Source organism: Mirounga angustirostris, unplaced genomic scaffold (assembly GCF_029215605.1).
Source record: "Mirounga angustirostris isolate CCGP_5_RB_7025 unplaced genomic scaffold, mMirAng1.0.hap1 SCAF_8, whole genome shotgun sequence".
NCBI lineage: Eukaryota > Metazoa > Chordata > Mammalia > Carnivora > Phocidae > Mirounga > Mirounga angustirostris.
In genome coordinates this window covers 922,154-947,797 of record NW_026991716.1, presented here as the reverse complement: position 1 = coordinate 947,797, position 25,644 = coordinate 922,154, and the positions used below count along the sequence as shown (strand labels likewise).

The following is a 25,644-nucleotide window of genomic DNA, read 5'->3' as shown; positions in this document are numbered from 1 at the left end:
TGCCCGCCCCCCCAGCCTCGGGGTGGGGGGCATCCCCTGGTGGGATGGCAGGCAAGTTTTCACCGATTCTCAGTTTCTGCATGCATCGTGAGGATCTTTATCATTTTCACTCACCGAAGAACAATTCTCTGCAGACACCAAAAAGTTGCGCAAGACTGTACTCTACTTTTTTTTTTTTTTTTTTAAGATTTTATTTATTTGACAGAGACACGACGAGAGAGGGAACACAAGCAGGGGAAGTGGGAGAGGGAGAAACATCGAGCCCGATGCGGGGTTTTGTCCCAGGATCCTGGGATCATGACCTGAGCCAAAGGCTGACGCTTAACGACTGAGCCACCCAGGCGCCCCTAAGATTTTTATTTTTTAAGTAATCTCTACACTTAATTTGGGGCTCAAACTTATAACCCCAAGATCAAGAATCACAGGCTGTAGGGACTGAACCAGCCAGGCACCCCGACTGTAGCCCACTTTAGATGGCATTTATAAGTCCCAGACTTCCCTTACTTCTGACTGACCAGCTATAAATCAGGGGTTCCAAAGACCCCCTCCTCAGGTTGGATAATTTGCTAGAATGGCTCGTAGAACTCAGGCACACATCTGATTTTCATTTACTGGTTTATTATAAACGATGTAAACCAGAAACAGCCAAATGGAAGAGATGCACAGGACAAGCTAGGCAGGGGTGGGGGGATATGGAACTTCCATGCCCTCTCCAGCTGGGCCACCTTCCCAGCACCTCCATGTCCTCATCAGCTCTGAGGTCTCCTAATTCTGTCATTTAGGGTTCTTTTTTTTTAAATGACAGTTTCATCATGTAGGCATGACAGGTTATAATCCCCAGCCCCTCTCCCCTCCTGGGAAGGTTGGGGATGGAGGTGGAGGCTGAAAGTTCTAGGCTTCTAACTATGGCTTGATCTTTCCAGCTACTAGTCCCATTCTGAAACTATCTAGGAACTGGGGACAAAGACCAAATATATATTTCTTATTATCCCACAGAGTCAGTAACTGTCCTTTGTCCTGGACTGTCTTTCGAGGATGTGCATATAAAGAACAGCCTTGGAAGACAGAGATAGTGTCTCCATCTGGTGCAAAGGACAGGCGTTCTTACTGAGTTCCCGGTGCTCAAGGTTCCTCTCCCGCAACGCTACCCACTCTGTGTGCAGGCATCCAGCTGGGCCCATCTGAGCCACTCTTGTGGGAATTGGTGCTTTTGAGGAATCTGCAGGGAGGCTGATAATCTGGCTCCTGCTATTACTGTGAGAAGTAAAATGTCCTTTCTCTCTGATGGGTGGCAGAATATGTCACTTTGGCATAAGAATTATTTTGAGCTAAAGGCACTTAACAATACAGGTGCAAGAAAGGTGCTCTGACCCTCTCCTTTTTCTTCTGGAAAGCAGGAGATAAAACCCTTATGTGGAAGATGTCCTCCCTATATACTAAGATGAAAGTAACTTTCTTTCTTTCTTTTTTTTAAGATTTTATTTATTTATTTGAGAGAGAGAATGAGATAGAGAGAACATGAGAAGGGGAGGGTCAGAGGGAGAAGCAGACTCTCCGCTGAGCAGGGAGCCCGATGCGGGACTCAATCCCAGGACTCTCTAGGATCATGACCTGAGCCAAAGGCAGTCGCTTAACCAACTGAGCCACCCAGGCGCCCGAAAGTAATTTTCTTAACATCAAGGGCAGGAAGTAGAAGCTGAGAGGATTCTGTACAGACCTTGTTACAATAATTCTTCCTTTAGCCTCCTCATCTATTTTAGTTACTTTCCCACCATTGCCTCTCTTTGTTCAACCTCATATAAAAGCAGTTCAGTTTTGCCACTTCTTTGGATATTCATTCCTTATGAGGGTTCACATGTCATGTAAAACTTTTATGAAATAAGTTTGTATGGTTTTTGCTTGTCATGTCCTATGTCAGGCCCAGATGAAAATCCTGAGAGGGTAAGATAAATTTTTGCCTTACATCTCTGACCCAGGAGTCTCTTGTGTTCCACAAGCAACCTTGGAACTGGCAGGTTAATTAGTTACCTTATAAACACAGTAAAATATCAGAATGTTCACAGTTCTTGAAAGATACATGTTGTCAACAGGCAGAGAAAAGGAGACACTTTGGTGTTTAAATTGTTACCACTTAAGTGTAAGTTACAATTCACATTTAGGAATCACAGTGCTGTGAAGGGAAGGGACGCAGGATATGAGATTGCATAAAGCCAAAAAGTCATACTCCTATTGTTATTTCCTTATTTGCCCTTTTAGACACTTGTCTTTTCTTTCCACTTTGGAATTTGAGAGTTGCCCTCTGGTGCTCATTATCCCACAATGGATTCCCATCTTCCTCCTCTCGGTACAACACATTTTTTCATGCTGAGACATGTATGAAATGATGATATTGATGAGCTATCTGATGATATTTTCCATTTTGTAAAATTTGAGCATATCGGATTTACTAATTGCCTTATCTTGTCACTTGATTAATTTCCTGTCACTATTGCATATATCCCCTAATTCTTCAAAATGACAGCGAAAGTCCAAATACTCTTTTCTAACTACTCCGTGCATCAGGTATTATCTTTCCTCGGAGACCTTCCTCCCAGACTGCTTCTCTGTCATGCTCGTCTGGACTGACTGCAAAGAAATGGGGGTTTGCCTTTGCTGCCTCCTTCCTTTTGCTGTACAGTCGCTTCTTGGATCCCATCTCTTTTTTTTAATTCTTGATTTCACTAATTTGCTTGGGTGGAGTTTATGATAAGCATGTGAGGTAAAATTTTTGAGACCTTTCATGTCTTTAAAATCTTTATTTTACCTAATAGTTTTAATAATTTGATTATAGAAATCTAAGTTAAAATTGTTTCCATTAGGATTTTGAAGGCATCACTCTACTGTCTGTCATCTTCAAGTGCTATTCTTGATTATTCCAATGCTAACTTATTTCCTTGTCATTTATATTTGACTTTTCTTTTTCCTGCCTGAAAACTCTGGCAGTCTTTCTTTATCCACAGTATTTTGTGCGGATGTTTTGCCATTCTTTGAACCATGTGCATGGCAGGCCTTCCCCTCTAGGAACTGATTTTCTTACATGATTAGATAATTCCTGTCTCTTTTGATCATTTCGGTCTTTTGGAACTTCTGCTAATTGGGATTCCTGGATTGGTTCTCTAGACTTTTTTTTTTTTTGGTTTCCCTTTTATGCATTTGAAAAGATGCGCAAGCAGAAAAATTTTGAAGCACAATATCAAAATGCGCACTTTTGAACGTATCACTCAAAGTCTAGAATCGCACAGTGGCCATCAGCTCCGTGTGCTGACTTAGTGCCTCAAACGCGGCTCGTGTGCTGAGGACGTGAATTTTTGGTTCTAATTACTTAACATTTAAATTTAAAAGAGGGCTCTGCATTCTGTTATTGAAAACTTCTGAGTATGTTTGGGACAACTTGGCCTTACGAATTTATTTTTTCAACTGTAAGTTTTATGAAATCCAAGTACAGACTTAAGTATAGTATTTCCAATGAAAATTTAGCATACAAACTGAGGGGTGCTGTAAATGTAGACTACAGCACAAAATAAAATACTTCATTAACATGTTTTTGATTGTGTATCGAAATGATAGTTTGAACATACTGGGCCATGTAGAAATACACTACTAAAATTTATTTCTTTTTCTTTTAATGAGGACATTTTAAATTATATATGTGGCTGGCATTAAGTTTCTTTTTTTTTTTTTTTAAGATTTTATTTATTTATTTGACAGAGAGAGATAGCAAGAGCAGGAACACAAGCAGGGGGAGTGGGAGAGGGAGAAGCAGGCTTCCCAGTGAGCAGGGAGCCCGATGCGGGGCTCGATCCCAGGGCTCTGGGATCATGACCTGAGCCGAAGGCAGACGCTTAACGACTGAGCCCCCTGGGCCCCCTGGCATTAAGTTTCCACTGGACAGGTCTGGGCTGGAATATCACTAAGACATTTGCATCAACTTATGTGCCTCTCTCCTATCCCATCACTGTGTCTCCTTTTCAGAGGTAACCACTATGCTAAATTCTGTGCTTATCATTCCTTTACTTACACGAATAATACACTTATGAATAGATCACCAATCAATGTATTATTTTGTCTTCCTTGTTTCTGAACCTCATACAAATGGCACCAAACTCTATGCTGGTTTCTGGGCCTTGCTCTTCCCCTTCAACCGGGATTGTCCACTGTTGACCCACGTTACTGTGTAGATAACCCAGTCAGGTCATTCATGTTCACTTCTATAAGAAAAAATTTTTTAAATGTGGCAAAATATGTTCTTCTACTTACTGTTGGTGAACACTTGGATTGTTGCTAGGTTTGGCTATCATGAGCAAATACGCTGTGAAAATCCTTGTACGTGGCTGTCAGTGCTGGTGGGGGTTTTTCTCAGGGTGCGTCCCTAGGATGGATCTGTAAGGTTCTGGGGGACAGGTCAGCTTTACAGGATAGCATCTATTCACTTTCCAAAGAGGCTGCATCCGTTTACAGCACCACCAGTGAATGCTGCAACTCCACGGCCTGGCCAGAACTTGGTGAGGCCCATTTTTACCTTTCTCTGCCTAGCAGGAGTCTCACACGGTGTCACTGTGCTGAGTTCCTTGTTATGGAGACTGGACTCCTTTCTGTGTTTAGTCATCATTCTTTTTCAGTTTTCTGTGAAGTATTTCTTTATGCCTTCTGCCTTTTTGGGGGGTTGTCTTTTGCTTATTGATTTAAAGGAATTTTTATATAAGGTCAAACCATATTAAACTGCCTCTATTCAACCTTTAGATATGGCAATTCATATGACTCAACCTAAGAAATATATATATTTATTTTTTTAACCATTGATTTTTAAAAATTGTTTATTGTTATGTTAATCCCCATACATTATATCATTAGTTTTTGATGTAGTGTTCCATGATTCATTATTTTCGTATAACACCCAGTGCTCCATGCAGAATGTGCCCTCCTCAATACCCATCACCAGGCTAACCCATCCTCCCACCCCCCTCCCCTCTAGAACCCTCAGTTTGTTTTTCAGAGTCCATCGTCTCTCATGGTTCGTCTCCCCCTCTGATTTCCCCCCCTTCATTCTTCCCCTCCTGCTATCTTCTTCTTCTTCTTTTTTTTTTCTTAACATATAATGTATTATTTTTTCAGAGGTACAGATCTGAGATTCAGCAGTCTTGCACAATTCACAGCGCTCACCATAGCGCGCGCGTGCGCGCGCACACACACACACATATATATATTTTAAAGAGAGCGTGAATGGGGGAGGGAGGGGCAGAGGCAGAGGGAGAGAGAGAATCTTAAGCGGACTCCACAATCAGTGCAGAGCCTGATGCAGGAGTGGATCTCCCAACTCTGAGATCATGACCTGAGCCGAAATCCAGGGTTGGACGCTTAACCAACTGAGCCAGCCAGCCGCCCTCAACCTAAAATATTTTAGCTGACAATTATTTGCCAAGTGTATGTGTTCAAAATATCTTTTTTCAAGTCATGAGAAAAGTGTATTTTCCCTTTTTTATGGTGAATATGATTAAAGAAATTCATTTTAATCTAGTTGAATTTATCAGAAAAAATTTTAAAAATTAACCTTTTTTGGTGTCTTGAGAAATCCTTTCTTAACCTTAGGGTACAAATATTGTCCAAAATTACTGATAAAAGGATAAAAGTTTGCCTTTCACAAGTCTTGGCTATTGGCTAAGAATTACACTGCAAAATAAATTTCAGAATCAGTTTGTCATTTTCCACAAAAATGCACTCTTGGGATTTTTATTTAGGTTGCAGTGAATCTATTGCTCAATTTTGGGAAGAACTGTTGTCTTTTTTTTTTTTTTTAAATCTTCCTTTTTATTCTCAAGATAGGGTAATACAAAACTCCAAGGGCTATTGGACTGGGCTGGCCCTCATGTGGGCTCTAGTGCTTTGGAGGAGGCAGAGCCGAGTCCCCAGGAATGGGAAAGCGTTACATCAAAAGGACAGCAGTAGCTACTGCACCAAGTCCAACAGCCCCAGTCACTCCCAGGGCATAGACACAGCAGGGCTTGGGCTCTAGCCCTTGGGGGTCGTCGGGAGGAGATGATAACTGCTTTGAGATAACTGAGCAAAAGAGCCAGTGCAGAGGGTCTGGTGGGAGAAATGGGAAGGTCAAGGATAGGGATCGTCCTCTCTCTTCTCCTACTACTGAAGGGCAGAGGCACGTGACCCCAGCAAGGGGCCGAAGCATGTAGTAGCTACTTGGATCCCATCGTGGAGAAGCCAGACCACTCCAGGGCTGGTTAGCTGGCTTTGGCGGGCGGGGGAATACTGGTCATGAGAACAGAGACAAACCATTGCAACTTTTGTGCTGCTTGTGTCCCGGCTCTAGAGCTTCCTCAGGACTGACCTTCTCCTTGGCTCCTTAATCCAAGACGACTTTGTGAGTGATGAGGGAGAAGCCAAAGACCTGACGTCCACAGTGCCTTGCAACTACAACTTCTGGTACTGTGCTCACACCAGCAGCATCCCCCCAGCTTCCGCAGCAGCCAACGCTCCGCCAGTCTCAGGCCGGGCCACCATCACACAGATGCCTTCCTCCCGCGCCCTCTGCTCCCCCATCTGTTTCCAGGCCCTGTGAGCCTTCGCCGCACATCCCGGTCATAGGCATCGGACACGGCAGGGACACGAAGTCCAGCCCTTCGTCATTGCGCCCTGTGAGCGGTTCACACCACCGAGGCCGGGTAAGTTGATGTGATCACGGACCAGCATGTTATCTCCGACCTCAGACTCGGGGTTGAGGCCTCCAGCCGGGCTGCCGACCCCTAGGGTGTCCACGCCCGTAAGGAAGAAGACCCTCACTGGGAATGTCACCTTCCAGAGCGGGCGGCCTTCCTGCAGGGGGAACCGGCCCTGCACCTCACACAGGCCCTGCCATGCGGGAACCCCGACTGCAGTCGACCCGCACGAGCAGGCGCGGCTCGTCGGGGAAAGCTTGGCATCTCGCCGCAGTCAAAGCCCTGCGCGGCGGTTAAGTTACCCGCCGGATCTCCTAACCCGGAGCCCCAGACGACTGCCCCTTGAGGTCGGCGCTCGGTGTGGCGCAGAAGCCTTCACTCGTGTTCTGAGCATCGTCACCCGAAAATCGGGTCTCCGTGGTGCGGCCGCCGCCCTCTCGAGGCGCGCGCGTGGCCTCCGGGATCCGGCCCGCGGAGCAGAGGCCGCGCCGCGCTGGCCTCTTTCCCCGCCCGGAGTCCCCAGCCGATGGCAGCCGCACGCGCGAGCCAGCCCCGTCTGCATGGTGACACACCCCGGTTCAAGAACCCACATCTTCGCAACGCTGAGTCTTCCCGCGCATGAACAAATACAGCCTGGACCAAGAACGGTCACGTCGGTCTTGAGGAAGAGAAACAGGACTTCACTCTACCAGGCGAAAAGGCATTTTCACTCCAGTCTTCCTAGAACACCGCTGTGACCGAGACACCTGGTCTAGAGACTGCCAACGGACTCTCAGCCCTGCGTTAAGAAACCCCAGAGGACGAGCTTGACCTCCAGGAATCCTCGGATGTCTCCGGAACATTTTAAAGTAAACCGTGAGGAAGCACTGAAGGAATTTCAGGTATTCTGCCTTGTGGAAAAAGAAGTGCTTGATTTGCCTTGAAAATTTTGGAAGACTGTCTTGTGCGCAGGGGCTGAAACTTGCTCTGTGATGATCACAGGGCACCAACTGCACCCGTGTGTAGAAGCTACGGAGACACACCTCTGTTCACGGATGGTCCAAAATCTGAAACCTGCATCTTGTTCCGCCTTTTAAAACGGAGTGATGTGGGCATTCTCTACTTCCGTTGTGAAGGTAAAGTGAAAATCTCACTGTATCCATGTTCCGAGTGACTTTTTTCTCAGATTTTGCATTAGGGTAATTAGGTTAAAGAACTGTGTTGTTACCTGGTGAGTTTCTAAGTAAACTGTGACTAAATCAGTAACTCTAGTTTTGGTAACTCTTCAGAATTAGTTACAGAAATCTTAGGGTTTTCACAAGTACTAATATGTTTTATTATTCAACTATGCATCTCATCTTTGAACCCCTTGTACAGTATTCCTGCCAAATTTACTACCTTATGGCAGAGTTTATTCCAGTTTAGGACCCCTTTTAAATGTACAAACTTGGGCGCCTGGGTGGCTCAGTCGTTAAGCGTCTGCCTTCGGCTCAGGTCATGATCCCGGGGTCCTGGGATCGAGCCCCACATCGGGCTCCCTGCACCGTGGGGAAGGCTGCTTCTCCCTCTCCCACTCCCCCTGCTTGTGTTCCTGCTCTCGCTATGTCTCTCTCTGTCAAATAAATAAATAAAAATTAAAAAAAAAATAAATGTACAAACTTTTGGGCGCCTGGGTGGCTCAGTCGTTAAGCGTCTGCCTTCAGCTCAGGTCATGATTCCAGGGTCCTGGGATCGGGCCCCACATTGGGCTCCCCGCTCAGCGGGAAACCTGCTTCTCCCTCTCCCACTCCCCCTGCTTGTGTTCCCTCTCTCGCTGTGTCTCTCTCTGTCAAATAAATAAAATCTTTAAAAAAAAAAATAAATGTACAGACTTTTCCCACAGGTAAAATATCTGAACTTTCTTCAGTGTTTCCCCCCCCAACGCTCATTTTATTATTTATTTATTAATTTATTATTTAAATTCCAGTTAGTCAACACACAGTGAACTCTTAGTTTCAGGAGAATTCAGTGATCCATCACTTACATACAACACCAGTACTCATCACAACAGGTGCTCTCCTTATTGCCCATCCCCTATCCAGCCCATCCCCTACCCCCCTCCCTCCATCAACCCCCAGTCTGTTCTCTATCGCACAACACTCATTTTAGATGTTCAGGAAACATCCGAAGATTCCTGGAGGTCAAGCTAGTCCTCTGGGGTTTCTTACTGCAGGACTGAGAGTCTGTTGGCAGTCTTTAGACCAGGTGTCTGGATCACAGCGGTGTTCTAGGAAGACAGTGGTCGTGTGGAAGATGGACAGGTGAGGGTGGTGTCTAGAAGGCTCGTATTTGAGCTCCATACAGAGGTCTTTAAAGTTTCACAACAGAATGTCGGGCCCGCTACCCCCTCCAGTTAACTGGTGTCTGAAGATGTAAGCTCTCCAGTCAACAACACAACACATCCACACTTGAGGATGGTCAAGAATTTAAACTGGAACTGCCATCTTGCTGCATTTTCAAGCTGGGATGACTTTGAGTCTAAAATTTTTTTTTTTTTTTTTTTAAGATTTTATTTATTTGCGAGAGAGACAATGAGAGACAGAGAGCATGAGAGGGACGAGGGTCAGGGGGAGAAGCAGACTCCCTGCTGAGCAGGGAGCCTGATGTGGGACTCGATCCCGGGACTCCAGGATCATGACCTGAGCCGAAGGCAGTCGCTTAACCAACTGAGCCACCCAGGCGCCCTGACTTTGAGTCTAAAGTCTGAAAGCACCCCATAGTCTGTGGGTGAAACAGACGTTCTGAACATGTACATACATTTTCTAAAAGCTTATACATGCTGTTGTGAAATACAAAACCTCAGATTTTCTAGGACAGTATGACAGTATTTTGTCGAGCATTAAAGTACAACTATTGGGGTGCCTGGCTGGCTCAGTTGTTAAGCGTCTGCTTTTGGCTCAGGTCATGATCCCAAGGTCTTGGGATCGAGCCCCACATCAGGTCCCCTGCTCTGCGGGAAGCCTGCTTCTCCCTCTCCCACTCCCCCTGCTTGTGTTCCCTCTCTCGCTGTGTCTCTCTCTGTCAAATAAATAAAAAATAAAATCTTTAAAAAAAATAATAAAGTACAACTATTGCTGTGTGTGCATTGGAAAACCACTGCCAATTCTCCAGACGTATCCTGAACTGTCCTTATGTCATTTTTTTTCCTCACCAGAAAGCCACATATCCATAATTTCGTCCTCCACAGAGGCAATTTCATTGTTATGTCTTCAACGTTTTCATCTTGGCTTTCACAAACAGTGCAGGAAACGGCCACATAAAGAATGTAAAGTTCCCTGTAGAAATTGAACCTAAGGAACGATGTTTCAGTCCACCCTTGTTTAAAAATAAGAAACCATGTAATCCCCTCTGGAATTTTACTAGAAAATCGCATCTCTTGGACACCTTGTTTTTCTGTATTAGATAATGTATAACCATTTCCCAAAAGGTTTTTTCTTCTGAAACAAGAGCCCTGAAGAGGCTTCAAACAGGATTGTGTCGTCAATTACTTTTGGAAAGCAATGTTTTTATTGCTCCTTTAAGATTTAGATTAGCGTATTATAAACTGATAAGTCTTTAAGGGAATTTAAAAAACCCACCTAGCTAACATTTCCTAAAGTCATTATTTTAAAAGCCTTAACTTGTAAAACACCTTTGAGAAATGTTGGGATAACCCATTGCTCATCTCTCTCTCTCTCTTTTTTTTTTTTTTACCAACCAAGGAACTTAGAACTAAATTTAATTCTCAATTATGGTCATTATGTTAATTAGGTTGACACATTTGCATCTTCTTCTAGGATTAAATTTTTTTTTTTTTTAGAGAGGGAGAGAGAGGAGAGAGAGAAGAGGGAGAGGAGGGGAGGAGGGAGAGGAGGGAGAGAGAGATTCTCCAGCAGACTCTCCACTAAGCCTTCCTTTCCCATCCCGATCTCAGAAATCCCGATCCCACATGGAAAAGTTCCATTCAGTCTTTAAGTTAAAACAAAACAAAAACCTTGCTAAACATGATCAGTATTTTATCAACTAAAACATGCTCGGTGCTGAACTGAGTTGTGGCCTCACATCTAAGGGATGTGTTGCAGGCTATGGGAAAGGTGCAGGCCTGAGCCTCTGGGGGTATTTCTGCAGAACTTACTAGCTAAGTGATCCTCAGCACGTTTCATCTTTTTATGCCTTAATTTCCTCATCCTGTAGGGATGTTTTATGGATTAAATGAATTAAAATAACGAAGTCGTTAGAAGAGTGGCCGGCATGCGGCAAGCACTAAGAAGTATTCGATATTATTATTACTGACTGGCATTCCTGATTGGAAGCGAACGTGCCCGCTACAAGGTCAGGTAGGTCATGGTCAGGCTCTGGGGAGCTCGGTCGGGGGCCAGCAAGCCGCGAAGAACCAGGCTCCGGAGCAGAAGGAGAAACGGGAAAGTGCAAACACAGAACGGCTTCCCCAGGGGTTGCCGGTCAAACAGCGACTACTGGGAAGGTCGGACAGGTCCTGGGGAGAGGGCCTTCCCACCCTCATCACGCGCGTGGGCTCTCCATCCTCTGTGTCTTCTTTTCTTATGTCCCGTGAGGTTTGCGCTCACTCTGAAAGCTTTTCCACACTGCTCACACTCGTAGGGTTTCTCCCCCGTGTGAACCCGCCGGTGCCCGACGAGAGCTGCGCGCTGGCGGAAGGACGTGCCGCACTCGCCGCAGCTGTAGGGCTTCTCCCCGCTGTGGATGCGTCTGTGCTGCGTCAGGCCCGAGCTGTGATGAAAGGCCTTCCCGCACGCCTCGCACGCGTACGGCTTCTCGCCGGTGTGGATTCTCTGGTGGTTGGTCAGGTTGGACTTCCCGCGGAAGGCTCTCCCACACTGCGCGCAGGCGAACGGCTTCTCGCCCGTGTGCACGCGCTGGTGGACGGCGAGGCAGTGCCGGTCCTGGAAGGTCTTCCCGCAGTGCGCGCACGGGTGCGGCCTCTCCCCGCGGTGCGCGCGCTCGTGCGCCCGGCGCTTGCACTGGTGCCGGAAGGCGCGCCCGCACTCGCCGCACGCGTAGGGCTTCTCGGGCGCGTGCGTCCTGCGGTGCCGGCTGAGCTCCGCCCGGCTGCCGAAGGCTTGGCCGCACTGCGGGCAGCCCCCGCCTCGCGCCCGCGCGTGCGCCCGCGCGTGCTTGCGCAGGTCCGAGCTGCGGCTGAAGGCCCTGCCGCACTCCCCGCACGCGTACGGCCGCTCGCCGCTGTGCGTCCTCGCGTGCTTGCGGAGGTCCGAGCTCCCGCGGAAGGCCCTGCCGCACTCCCCGCACGCGTAGGGCCGCTCCCCGCTGTGCGTGCGGCTGTGCAGCGTGAGGCAATGCTTGAGCGGGAAGGCCTTCCCGCAGACGGCGCACTCGTGCGGCCTCTCCCCGCTGTGGACCAGCTGGTGCAGACGGAGCCGGCTCCTGCTCTCGAAGGCCTTCCCGCACGCGCCGCAGCCGTGCGGCTTCTCCCCGCCGTGCGCCTTCCTGTGGCGGCAGAGCGCGGACGGGCTGCCGAAGGCCTTCCCGCACTGCGCGCAGCGGAAGGGCTTCTCCCCCGTGTGGCTGATGCGGTGCACCGAAAGCTGGCTGCTGGTCTTGAACGCTTTCCCGCACTCGAGGCACACACGGGGCTGCTCGCCAGCACGCACGCGCTCGTGCAGAAGCAGGTCCGCATGCCAACTGAAGCTCTTGCCACGTTCGGCCCCGCTGTGCGGTTTCCGTTCTGGAAGGACTCCGGTATACGGAATACGCTTCGCGCCTGGATTGAAGTTTTTTCTGAGGACCTCTGGGGCCTTTCCTTCGTTGCAGGTCACCTGCTCCCCTCCCAGCGTCTCCATCCCGGGCGCGTCCCGTGGATTCCCTAACTTGACATCCTGGGCACGAGCTCCTCCAGCCTCAGGATCGTGGGACAGGACTTTCAGGAGACTTTTGACGTGGACCCAGCAGACTTCCCCGCTCTCAAACACCTCCTGTTCTGAACTTGCCTTCTCAGTCCCCGGCCAGGTCCTGTCCACTGATACTTAAGGAAATAAAAATGTCACATGTTCAGGGGTCGTGAAACACGGGAGATGGGAGAGGTGAACGGGTGAAGCCCTATGAAGGGTACGTGACTTTCCCAGGCTGGAAGAGAGCTACGGTTATGGCCAAAGGCTGCGACAGGTTGGTATAAGGAGAAGTACCAAGACAGCTCAGACTCTGTAAACTTTACAAAAATCCTTAGAAACCTACTTGTTCTCGAGAATCTCACGGTACGCCCAGGCACCTCGGTCAGGAAACTGAGTCACATCCAACCCTCTCTGTCCTTCAGATTTGCTCAGCTGACATTTTACAATTCCACCTGAGACATGGACTGCAGTCTAACCCCCAGGGACCCATCTGCTCTGCAGTGCAGCTCTGCCCACCTGGGTGCAGGGCACATCCCATCTGGCCCCCCTCACCCAGACCAGGCCAGGTTCTCTCTCCTTGGACTCTGACTCAGGCTCTGACAACAGCCAGTGCTGGGGGGAGGGTGTACCGCCCAGGGGAGGGAGCATCCTGCCATCGGCAGCGAGCAGAGCGGGGCAGTCAGCCAGCACGGAGGGAAGCAGACCTGCAGAGGGGACGGTGGGGTGAGGGCCCTGATGTCCCCCTGCTCTTAGCTTCCATGACACCCCTGAATAATAAATTCTCATTGTTTTGCCTGTTAGTTTGAGTTAATTTCTACTGCTGGCAACCAGAGCTCTAATAAGTCTTCTCTGTATCTCAGCTCACCCCTTCCTCTCTCTTTCTCCTGCCAGGGCATTCTTGCTCATTAACTGCCCCCCACCCCCTACTGTCCTTTAGTCTGCCTCCCCTCGAATCTGTGCTCTACTCTGCTTCCAGATTTTTCTTTCTAAAAATCAAATCTAATCATGCCACTCCTCAGCTTGAAAGGTCTCAGTGGCACTGCGTGGTTAACCAGACGGAAAGGAGGTAAAGCGTGCAGGTCAGAGCCGCAGGTCTGCAGTGGGACCATCTGGGCTGAAATCCTCACGCTGACTCCTACTGGCTGTGCAGCCCGCGGGGTTGGCTGCATCTCCCTGGCCTCAGTTGCTCATCTGTAAGATGGGATCATTTTACATATGCTAAGGTGGGTAAAGCACTTGCCACACGGACGTGAATGCTTCATCAATGTCACTCCTACTGTCAGAATAAAGTTCAAAGTCTGCAGTTTATCAAAACCCCTCTGAATCGTGGCCTTGCTCCTTGCTGCTCCCACACCGGCCGCCTGGAGCCCTTTGCTCCGGCCACGCTGCGCACACTTCATGCTTTTCCTCCTCAGCACTTCCCCACGTTCTCAGAATGCCTCTTCCCTCCTCCCACTAAACCATCTGACTTACGCCACCGCTTAGTTCATGGTCATTCCTTCCACAGCCACCTGGTCCCCAACTCAGATTCAGATGCTTCTCTTCCGTGTCTGTGTATCCCAGGTACGTATCTGTGACTCCCGCTATTCCGTGCCACCCCTCACTACCTGCCTTCCCTGCTAGGCAATAATATTTGATGCCATCTCAGTACCTTGTCGAGTGGCTGGTGTGCAATTGCTCAATAAATGTTTGTTGGAGGGCAGGAGGGAGGAGGAAGGAAGAGTAGGTATTGTGATAGGGCAGCTGGGCTGGCCTACAGATAAGGGACACTTTTTTGAAGGACGGATGGAGAAAACAGTTTGAATGAGGAGCTGGTACTGATTCACGACTGACCAGGAACGTGGGTCAGGGAGTGTGAGAGGCAACGTGAGAGAGAGGTGGACCCGGGTACAGAAACAGGGAGGGCTCGGTGGAGACGGGCTGCGGGCAGGCGAGTTTGCCTTCAGGCATGCCGCTCTCCAGCAGACGACGGGCTACCCAGCAAGCCGGGAGTTAGGAACAAGAGTGCTGCCCAGGAAAGGGGAGAAGGGAGCCATGTCCATGCAGCCAGCCCCTGCCGCCGAGCTGACGCCGTGAGGGAAAGCAGAGAAAGGCAAGGGTCAGAGGCCCGGGGCTCAGTGTGGGGAAGGTCCTGAACGAAAACTAGGGGCAGAAAAGCAGGGTTCTCTGAGCACTGGAGGAACTGATACACAGAAGGGAGGTGAACTCACTGAGCTTTCTCTGAGGACCGAATTGCAAAGGGCCTATTAGATAGGGTGCAAAGAAGCAATCAGATCATGACAGAATATTTGCCCAAAGAGTTTGCTGCTGTTTGTTTTCTCTTTGTTAGGGTGCCCGGGCGGGTGAGGACGGATGACCCGGCACTAAGAACGTTCTACAAACACCTGCCACAGGGCACCCAGCAGGAGGCTGGAGCGCCTCCATCACTCACCTGGGAAGGAGCAGCTCAGGAACCCCCCGTCCTGCAGATCCTGAACGCAGGGCTCGTTCCCTTGCTCCAGATGGGAGATCAGAGGAGGCTTAGGGACCGCAAAGCCTGGTCGTGGAGAAGGAATACGAGTGTGCAGAGCAACATGACAAGGGTCCTAATACCCAGCCTTGACCCCTCTGTCCACGTAGGGCAACAAGAAAGAAATGGCCACTGGGGTAGAGAGAGGGTTTGTTCAGGGGTCTGGTCACATGAAAACGTGTACGGATATTCGCAGAAGAGTCCTACTCAAAAGGCAGAGGAGGAGACCCTGGGGGGACGGTCGCTGCTCTTTCAATGATCTTGCCATATAACAGAGGCAAGAATATGAGGCCCCACATACATCAGTAAACAACGCAACTGAAAGGAAAAGCAAACAGTACTGAGCCAAGTGCAGGGACGTCCTTACCGACCGAGATCACGTTCCCGTAGTTCTCCAACATGACGTCTGCATAGAGGTGCCGCTGAGCGCGGGTCAGACACTGCCACTCTCCACTACTGAAGTGCACGGCCACGTCCTCAAACGTCACCGAGTCCTGAAACAGTGCAGTCCCGCTGTCCTGGAGAAAACCCCATGGGGCCCTCCCCCTTTGGGAGAAGGTTTATAGAAACGAGGTGGTTACTGTGTTTTGTGTATTTGGGTTGAGGTGAAAGGAAGTGAACACCCATGGCAGAGGGAACAAGGAATGAATGGCGTGTCATCCAGTGGAATGTTCCTCGAGAGGGAGCACCTGCATTTGGGGGCTGAGTCAGGGAATGAGTGGAAGGAGGCGGTGCTGTATTTCCGGGAAGGATGGAGGGGCCGCAGCTTACCCGGGCCTGGCTCATCGGTGTGCTCTTTGCTCCGGGCTGGTCTCCTTGGCTTCCCTCTCTGCCAAAGGCAGGATGCTGAGGGGTTGGCAGAGCTGAGAGAAACGAGGCGGGTCAATTTGGTACAGTATTACCGAAACCTTCCGCTTTCCTCTTTTCCCCGGTATAGAAGCTTCTCAAGCTCCGTCTTCCCCATTATTTCTCCAGCCTCGGGTTCGGCACAAGGTCGCGCGGATGGCCAGTGCTCTCTCCCTCACCTACGACGTGTTTTCTCCTCTGGTCTCTCTTCATCCTAGAATGACTTCACCCCTCCCCGCCCCAAGCCCACATCACTGACTCCTGGCTTGTGGGATAACCTCTCCTCCAGTATTTGAACGGGTTGAAGGGGTGGGGTGGGGCGAACAGAAAGGATGAAAGTGAGGAATAGAAATATGCAGGGACAGGCCCAAAGCTTGCTCCTTTCGGTAACTTCGTGGCTGCTCTGCCCCCAGTTAGTTTCTTGGAAAATTTTCTTTCCTGTTCTTCTTAGAGAACCACCACCTTCCCCCTGTGATTCTGAGTTTCTCCTATTAATTCCCGAGCCCTAAACCACCCTCCCCACACCTGGGTAGTAGAGCACACACTGCTAGTCAACGCGGCCCTAAGTCCTTCCTAGTGGGCCCGCCCAACCTTCCTCCAGCTGCAGTGTTTGCGGCAACTAACCTTTCTAGAAAGTTCATCAGCACATTCCAAATCAGAGTCTGAACAGTTTCTTTCAGAAGATACCAGTGGGGTTAGTCACCAGTTGGTAAGACCCAAGGATTACCCTGTGGCCTCAGGTCCCCAAAATTTCATTCCAATTTCGCCGAAACTTCAATTTAGGAGCAGACTGGTTTCTTCCCAGAGAAACTCCCCACGATTCTTCTTCGGTTTAGGCTACTCTTGGCTTTTGACCAAGACCCGGACTGTGTTTTAGTCCTCATGGGCCCCACTCTGTCACCCCGCGTCTCACTCTACAAGCCCACGTGCTCGGTAATTCTTTGTCGCACACAGTCCCACAGCCACCTGGCCTGCACACAGCTCACAGCAGATGCTCGGTCTGCTCTGCTCCTTGTGATGTCAAAAACATAAACCTCCCAACTGTTTTTTTTTTTTTTTTTCCCAATCCACACTTTATCATGAACGTTTTCAAATATAGAGAAAAGCTGAAAGGTTTAGTAAACATCCACATACTCACTTTAACGTTCATAATATGTGCTCTATCGCGTATCTGTCCATCTAACTAGCCCTCTATTAATTCACTTTATTTTTTGCTGCATTTCAAAGTAATCGAAGATATCAGCATACTGCACCCCAAAACACCTTATGGTCCATATCATGAACTAGAGTTCAGTATTTGTTTACGTTCTTGTTGAGGTAAAATTTACTACAGTAAAATAAACAAGTCTTAAGTGTACTATTGGGTGAGTTTTGACAAAACATACCCCTATTTAACCCAAACTCCCCTCCAGATATATCCCAGTTGGATTTTTACTATACCCTCTTCACAGACTGGGAAAGTTTTGTTAACTCACAGCGGTTCTTCTTTTTTTTAAAAAGTGCTCATCACACTAAGAATTTTTTTGAATTGTGGAAAAAAATACGTAACAAAATTTACCGTCTTAACCGTTTTTAAGTGCACAGTTCAGCAGTGTTAAAAATACTCACAGTGTTGTGTAATCTCCAGAGCTTTTTCATCCTGCAAAACTGAAACTCTATACCCATTACACAACTTGCTATTTCTCCCTCCTCAATCCCTGGTCACCACAGTGGTTCTTAGGCTTTAGTTTTTAGCTTCAGATTTTGAAAGGTCAGTTTCTGCCCTCAAGTTAAACATGAACTTGGGAGGGGCGCCTGGATGGCTCAGTCGTTGAGCGTCTGCCTTCGGCTCGGGTCATGATCTCAGGGTCCTGGGATCGAGCCCCACATCGGGCTCCCTGCTCAGCGGGAAGCCTGCTTCTCCCTCTCCCGCTCCCCCTGCTTCTCCCTCTCCTGCTCCCCCTGCTTCTCCCTCTCCCGCTCCCCCTGCTTCTCCCTCTCCCGCTCCCCCTGCTTCTCCCTCTCCCACTCCCCCTGCTTGTGTTCCCTCTCTCGCTGTCTCTCTCTCTGTCAAATAAATAAAATCTTAAAAAACAACAACAACAAAAAACATGAACTTGGGAGACAGGCTATGTACTCAAACGGCACGAAACTACCTTTGCCAACTCAGGCTGCCATAACAAAATACCACGGCCTGGCTGGCTCACACGCTGGAAACCTACTTCTCATGGTTCTGGAGGCTGGAAGTTGGAGATCCAGGTTCTGGCATGAGCCCTGCCCGGCTTGCCATCCTATCCTCATGTGGGGGATGCAGACAGCTCTAATAAGGACACGAATCTCTTCACGTGGCCCCACCCTTATGTCTTTCTCTAAACCAAATTACTTCCCAAAGGCCCCACCTCTAAATATCACCACAATGGGGGTTAGGGCTTCAACATGTGAATTTTGAGGGGACACAAACATTCAGCCAGTAACTGTTTGTTAAAGCAGTGTACAGATATTATCTAGGATGAGGTTCATTCATTTATATGTCAGATACCTATGAACTTTATATGTTAGGTAACTATGAACTTTATGGTCCTGAAAATCACCAATGGGAAGAGAATTTAAGGTCTTATGAAAAAAGAGGACCAGGAGATGCAGGTCAGATGTGAACCATAAGAGTGTGTATAATTTTATATTTAAAAAAATGAAATTAAACACCCAAGTTAAGCAGTGTCGATTATCTTCTACCTCAAATATATTCTATATTATTAATTTTCATTTATGATTCCTGGGCGCCTGGGTGGCTCAGTTGGTTAAGCGACTGCCTTCGGCTCAGGTCATGATCCTGGAGTCCCTGGATCGAGTCCCGCATCGGGCTCCCTGCTCGGCAGGGAGCCTGCTTCTGCCTCTGACCCTCCCCCCTCTCATGTGCTCTCTCTCTCTCATTCTCTCTGTCTGAAATAAATAAATTAAAAAAAAAAATCTTAAAAAAAAAAAATTTTCATTTATGATTCCTTATACAGTTGAAATTTCAGGATTTCTCCTCTGGAAGTTCCAATAATATACTCTTTTCTTCTTTGTAGATAATATATACTAAAAGTCTACTTTTGGGGTGCCCAGGTGCCTAGTCCTCTGTCCAAAAGTCTGCCTTTCAGGGTCTGCCTTTGGAACTACGGAACTGCTGAATGCTGTGTCCTGGGTTTTACCTCCATCAGCCACTTCTCCAGTCTTTTTCTTTTTTTAAAGATTTTATTTATTTCAACTGAGAGAGACAGCGAGAGAGGGAACACAAGCAGGGGGAGTAGGAGAGGGAGAAGCAGGCTTCCCGCGGAGCAGGGAGCCCGATGCGGGGCTTGACCCCAGGACCCTGGGATCATGACCTGAGCCGAAGACAGATGCCTAATGACTGAGCCACCCAGGCGCCCCGCCACTTCTCCAGTCTTGTCCACTTTGCTCTTCACACACGTCATCACTCAGCACTTCTAAAGCCCAGCCTCACATTCCTCCATCTATCTTTATTTTTCCCAAAGCTTCACGACAAAACCTTTGCTCCTTCTTTGCCACTGTTTTATCTTCTGTTTCTCAGGGACTCATTTTATACTTTTAAAATCTCAGGGTTCCAGAAAGGTCTACAGAAGTGAAATTACATACATTCAACATGGACATGTTGGCAAAACTGGTGGGGTAGGAGTTACTGAATGATACCACAGGTTTTATGTACACATATATGTTATTTATCGTGTCAAGTTGTACATATAATACGTGATGGAATGCAATTTCTTTGATAAGTTGCTTTGTAGAATTTTTTCTTATAAGTCTGATTATTTTTTCCAAATTTGGTGTAAGATGAGGGCAGAAACTGAATAATTTAGTTCCTCTCAATACTGATCCAAGCCTAGAATAGTCTTCCAATAAATGCTCAATAATGAGGGGCTTCCCAAGCCCCAGGAAGCATCTCCTCCCTGCCTCCCTCCACCCCTCTTGGCACAATACCCTATGTGCCTCACCTCTTTCCTGCAGGAGCTCAGCATCAGGGGTCCCAGGCAGCTGGCGTGGTGGGCCTGGACTCTCATGTGACACCACTGCCTATTACGAGGCACAGAAAAACTCAGGGAGGTTATGGACAGGAGGAAAACAAGCCCTAAACAACTATAAACTATAAAGCTTTGTCCGTGGAAATCAACTCCCAGACATACCAAGAGGGGAGAGAAATTCAGGGACTCAGTCCGATACACCTTATGAAAAACAGAAAAGTCGGGACGCCTGGGTGGCTCAGTCGGTTAAGTGTCTGCCTTCAGCTCAGGTCATGATCCCAGAGTCCTGGGATTGAGTCCCACATCAGGCCCCCTGCTCCGCGGGGAGCCTGCTTCTCCCTCTCTCTCCCTCTGCCTCTCTCTCTATCTCTCATGAATAAATAAATAAATAAAAAAAAAAAGAAAGAAAAACAGAAAAGTCTTCCTCTCTGTCACTGGAAAGTTTTCATGGTCACGAAGCCATCCAGGAAAAATAATATTTTGAAGCAGGAAACTTCCACCATGGCCCCCACTGCTTTCCTTTTTTGTACTCGCTTCTTCCTCCTCCTTGGGACACGTTGCAGACCCTCCTTTCCTTACCTGCCACATCTTTTTACCCAGCTTTCTTTAGTCTTCCACCGCAGTCCAGATTCTTCCCTGCTGCTTGGGTCAAACTCCCAGAGTCAGTTCTGGCTTTGCCCAGACAACAAATTTGGAAGTGGCCTGGGGGATGCCAGCCAAAGCGCCCCTGATGACCCACAGGGCAGCTGCTGTTTGGCCTGATGTGTCACACAATGCCCTGGATTTGGGCTTCATCAGCACTATTGAGCTAGCTGTGGTCTCACACCTTGTTTTCCTGAATATTCCATGAAAAGGGAAGAGAGGACCATGAACACAGCAAAAAGAAGCAATCACTGGGGATTATCTGTGGGAAAAGAGGGAGCACAGGAAGGCAAACTGGAAATGTTACGTATCTGGAATATGACCTCCACAGCTACCATCCTGGTCCAAGCCGCCATCGCGCGCCTTGCTCCCCAATCTTACTAACTGGTCTCCCTGCGTCTATCCTTCCCTTCCACCTCTTACCAATACAGCGGTCAGAGTGGTGTGCTTGAAACCTAAACTGGGTCATTTCATCTCTGCTTACAACCTCCCGTCTCCAGCTTACTCGGAACAGGGCGGACACACGTGCCCGTTCCTTCTGACCACCTCTCTCACGTACTCAGAATAAAAGCTGGTCTTACGTGGCATAAAGTCTACAGACGCGCCGAGCGCCGCTCCTCCTGCGCTCCTCCTCGTCCCACCGTGCTCACTCACACAGACCTTTCTCTCCCCCCTTAGGGCTTTTGCACCGGCCGTCCCTCCACCGCCAGCAATTCTCAGGGCACACGACCTCGCTTCCAAGTGTGTGCTTGTCTGTCATCTTCCCAAGATCGGCTCTAGGCGCCCTACGAACGCTGCCACCTGCTCGCTCCTTCCGATCCCGACGCCTACCTGGCGTTACCTTTCCTCTGTTTTCTCCAGCAGCACCGCCCACTTCCCAGCCCGGTAAGTCACCGGTTCTGCGTCGTTATGTAGGGTCGGTCTCTCCCTCACTGCACTGGGCGGGCTCCCGAGGGCAGGGATTTCTGGCCACTGCGCTCGCAGCTGTACTTGCAACGCCTAAAACAGCGCTGCCCCAGCGGCTCAAGGAATGACCGCGTGCGCGGACGCTGGGAGGACAATAAATGCGGGGTAGGAACAGGGGGCCAGAACCTGCGGGAGAGCCCCGTCTGGCGGCGAAGCCCGCCCCTCCCGCCGCGACCCTGGACGACCCGGCCGTAGCGCGGGAGCCCGCGGCCGAGCTCCCACCGCGCGCGGGCTGGAGGCGCGGCCCGGAGGCGCGGCCCTTCCCGCCCACTCGCCCCAGGAGACCAGCAACCGGGAAATCTGTGCCAGCTCCACTTCCTAGTCCTCCGCCACCCACTTCCGGTGGCTTTCTAGGAAACGCGGCCACTCGCTGGTCGGGACGTCCCCGGAAATTCCGCCGGGCCTCTCGCGCGGGCGTCCAGGGAGTTCGCGCGAGTTCCCGAGGGCGCGCGGGGCGCGGGGGTCGCAGCGTGAGTGCGTCAGCACAGCGACCGGCTGTGGTTCGGCTGGGGCTCCTCGCCAGAGCGCGCGGGACTTTTGTGACAGAGATATAGGCGAAAGTCACTTTTAAATATCAGCCAAAAACACAAGGTAAATGATGGGCTGCTCTTTTTTCAAACATTAAAACAGTCCTTATGAAAAAATGAAGCCTGCACAAAAGTTGAGAGAAGACTAAGGAGCCCGCATACGCTCACCGCGGCCGCACTTGTTTCATCTGGCCCCGCCAACCGCGTTTTTCTTGCTGAAATGTTTGAAAGCAAAACCCAAAGATGTTACTTAAATACTATGTTTTTGAGAATGCCTTTCTTTCTTTCTTTCTTTTCTTTTCTTTTTTTTTTTGTTTTAACTTTATTATGTTATGTTAGTCACCATACAGTACATCATTGGTTTTTGATGTAGTGATCCATGATCCATTGTTTTCGTATAACACCCAGTGCTCCATGCAGTACGTGCCCTCCTTGATACCCATCACCGGGCTAACCCCTCCCCCTACCCCCTCCCCTCTAAAACCCTGTTTGTTTCTCAGAGTCCATAGTCTCTCATGGTTCATCTCCCCCTCCGATTTTCTCCCGCTTCATTTTTCCCTTCCTTCTCCTAATGTCCTCCATGCTATTCCTTATGTTCCACAAATAAGTGAAACCATATGATAATTGACTATCTCTGCTTGACTCATTTCACTCAGCATAATCTCCTCCAGTCCCATCCATGTTGATGTAAAAGTTGGGTATTCATCTTTTCTGATGGCTGAGTAATATTCCACTGTATATATGGACCACATCTTTATCCATTCATCTGTTGAAGGGCATCTCGGCTCTTTCCACAGTTTGGCTATTGTGGACATTGCTGCTGTGAACATTGGGGTGCATATGGCCCTTCTTTTCACTACATCTGTGTCTTTGGGGTAAATACCCAGGAGTGCAATTACTGGGTCATAGGGTAGCTCTATTTTTAAATTTTTGAGGCACCTCCACACTGTTTTCCAAAGCGGCTGTACCAACTTGCATTCCCACCAACAGTGTAAGAGGGTTCCCCTTTCTCCACAACCTCTCCAACATTTGTTGTTTCTTTCCCTGTCCATTTTTGCCATTCTAACTGGTGTAAGGTGGTATCTCCATGTGGTTTTGATTTGAATTTCTCTGATGGCTAATGATGATGAACATATTTTCATGTGTCTGTTAGCCATTTGTATGTCTTCTTCAGAGGAGTGTCTTTTCATCTCTTCTGCCCACTTTTTGATTTGATTATTTGTTTTTTGGGTGTTGAGTTTCAGAAGTTCTTTATAGATCTTGGATACCAGCCCTTTATCTGTAGTGTCATTTGCAAATATCTTCTCCCATTCTGTGGGTTGCCTCTTTGTTTTGTTGACTGTTTCCTTTGCTGTGCAGAAGCTTTTTATCTCGATGAAGTCCCAAAAATTCATTTTTGCTTTTGTTTCACTAGCTTTTGGAGATGTATCTTGAAAGAAGTTGCTGTGGGCGATGTCAAAGAGGTTACTGCCTATGTTCTCCTCTAGGATTTGGATGGATTCCTGTCTCACATTGAGGTCTTTCATCCACTTTGAGTTTATCTTTGTGTACGGTGTTAGAGAATGGTCGAGTTTCTTTCTTCTGCATGTGGCTGTCCGATTTTCCCAGCACCATTTATTGAAGAGACTGTCTTTTTTCCATTGTATATTTTTTCCTGCTTCGTCTAAGATTATTTGACCATAGAGTTAAGGGTCCATACCTAGGTTCTCTATTCTGTTCCATTGGTCTGTATGTCTGTTTTTGTGCCAGTACCATGCTGTCTTGGTGATCACAGCTTTGTAATATAGCTTGAAATCGGGCAACATGATGCCTCCAGCTTTGTTTTTCTTTTTCAACATTTCCTTGACGATTTGGGGTCTTTTCTGATTCCATACAAGTTTTAGAATTTTTTTGTACTAGCACTTTGAAAAATGTCATTGGAATTTTGATCGGGATGGCATTGAAAGTATAGATTGCTCTGGGTAGCATAGACATTTTAACAATGTTTATTCTTCTGATCCATGAGCATGGAATATTTTTCCATCTTTTTGTGTCTTCTTCAATTTCTTTCATGAGTGTTCTGTAGTTCTTAGAGTATAGATCCTTTACCTCTTTGGTTAGGTTTATTCCGAGGTATCTTATGGTTTTTGGTGCTATTGTAAATGGAATCGTTTGTCTAATTTCTCTTTCTACAGTTGCGTTGTTAGTGTATAAGAAAGCAACTGATTTCTGTGCATTGATTTTGTATCCTGCCACATTACTGAATTGCTGTATGAGTTCTAGTAATTTGGGGGTGGAGTCTTTTGGGTTTTCCACATAAAGTATCATGTCATCTCTGAAAAGAGAGAGTTTAACTTCTTCTTTGCCAATTTGAATACGTTTTATTTCTTATTGTTGTCTGATTGCTGTTGCTAGGGCTTCTAGTACTATGTTGAACAATAGTGGCGAGAGTGGGCATCCTTGACGTGTTCCTGATCTTAAGGGAAAGGCTCTCAGCTTTTCCCCATTGAGGATGATATTCGCTGTGGATTTTTCACAGATGGATTTTATGAACTTGAGGAATGTTCCCTCTATGCCTATACTCTGGAGAGTTTTAATCAGGAAAGGATGTTGTATTTTGTCAAATGCTCTTTCTGCATCAATTGAGAGGACCATATGGTTCTTCTCCCTCCTCTTATTAATGTGTTCTATCACATTGATTGACTGGCGAATGTTGAACCACCCTTGCATCCCGGGGATAAATCTCGCTTGGTCGTGGTGGATGATCCTTTTAATGTATTGTTGGATCCTATTAGCTAGGATTTTGTTGAGGATTTTAGAATCCACATTCATCAGGGATATCAGTCTGAAATTCTCCTTTTTGAGGGGGTCTTTGCCTGGTTTGGGGATTAAGGTAATGCTGGCCTCATAGAATGAGTTTGGAAGTTTTCCTTCTGTTTGTTTTTTGAAACAGCTTCAGTAGAATAGGTATTATTTCTTCTTTGAATGTTTGGTAGAATTCCCCAGGGAATCCATCAGGCCCTGGACTCTTGTTTTTGGGGAGGTTTTTGGTCACTGCTTCAATGTCGTTTCTGGTTATTGGCCTATTCAGGTTTTCAATTTCTTCCTGTTTCAGTCTTGGCAGCTTATAGGTTTCCAGGAAGGCCTCCATTTCATCCAGATTGCTCAGTTTATTGGCATATAGTTGTTGATAATAATTTCCAATAATTGTTTCTATTTCTTTGGTGTTAGTCATGATCTCTCCCCTTTCATTCATAATTTTATTAATTTGGGTCCTTTCTCTTTTCTTTTGGATAAGTCTGGCCAGTGGTTTATCGATCTTATTAATTCTTTCAAAGAACCAACTTCTAGTTTCGTTGATCTGATCTACTGTGTTTCTGGTTTCTAATTCATTGGTCTCTGCTCTAATCTTAATTATTTCTCTTCTAATGCATGGCTTAGGCATCATTTGTTGCTTTTTCTCTAGTTCTTTAAGGTGTAAAGTTAGTTGGTGAATTCGGGATTTTTCTATTTTTTTGAGTGAGGCTTGGATGGCTATGTATTTCCCCCTTAGGACCGCCTTTGCAGTATCCCATAGGTTTTGGACCG

General features: G+C 47.8%; 1 protein-coding gene, 1 long non-coding RNA gene and 1 pseudogene across 6 annotated transcripts in view; 1 reads left to right on the top strand and 2 right to left on the bottom strand.

The window, feature by feature from the left end:
* Positions 1 to 5,817: 5,817 nt before the first annotated feature.
* Positions 5,818 to 7,299, bottom strand: LOC123837153 (purine nucleoside phosphorylase-like; annotated as a pseudogene).
* Positions 7,300 to 10,228: 2,929 nt separating this feature from the next.
* On the bottom strand, positions 10,229 to 21,854 carry ZNF311 (zinc finger protein 311). Of its 5 annotated transcripts, none has more exons than XM_045866207.3 (7): positions 21,416 to 21,854; positions 20,522 to 20,846; positions 19,916 to 19,994; positions 15,870 to 15,961; positions 15,466 to 15,592; positions 15,021 to 15,125; positions 10,229 to 12,723 (listed from the first exon to the last, which is right to left on the bottom strand). In XM_045866207.3, the coding sequence occupies exons 2-7, from the start codon at positions 20,528 to 20,530 to the stop codon at positions 11,177 to 11,179; spliced, it is 1,959 nt and encodes a 652-aa protein (XP_045722163.1). In that variant the 5' UTR covers positions 20,531 to 20,846; positions 21,416 to 21,854; the 3' UTR covers positions 10,229 to 11,176. The 5 variants fall into 5 exon arrangements, with proteins under 5 accessions (XP_045722163.1, XP_045722165.1, XP_045722164.1 ...); XM_045866209.3 differs by having other exon boundaries at positions 20,522 to 20,777; XM_045866208.3 differs by having other exon boundaries at positions 21,426 to 21,854.
* Positions 21,855 to 21,899: 45 nt separating this feature from the next.
* Positions 21,900 to 25,644, top strand: part of LOC135365512 (uncharacterized) — a 214,727-nt gene continuing 210,982 nt past the window's right edge. Inside the window, exon 1 of the long non-coding RNA XR_010413457.1 lies at positions 21,900 to 22,141. This is a non-coding gene — a long non-coding RNA (uncharacterized LOC135365512). The remainder of the gene's footprint in view (positions 22,142 to 25,644) is intronic.

Excerpts from the sequence above, each read along its gene's own strand:
- ZNF311 (XM_045866206.3), bottom strand. Across the intron at positions 15,962-19,915 it reads TGAGCTCCTGCAGGAAAGAG|CTCTGCCAACCCCTCAGCAT; the intron begins GTGAGGCACATA and ends CGTTTCTCTCAG. Across the intron at positions 15,593-15,869 it reads CACCGATGAGCCAGGCCCGG|GACTCGGTGACGTTTGAGGA; the intron begins GTAAGCTGCGGC and ends GCACTGTTTCAG.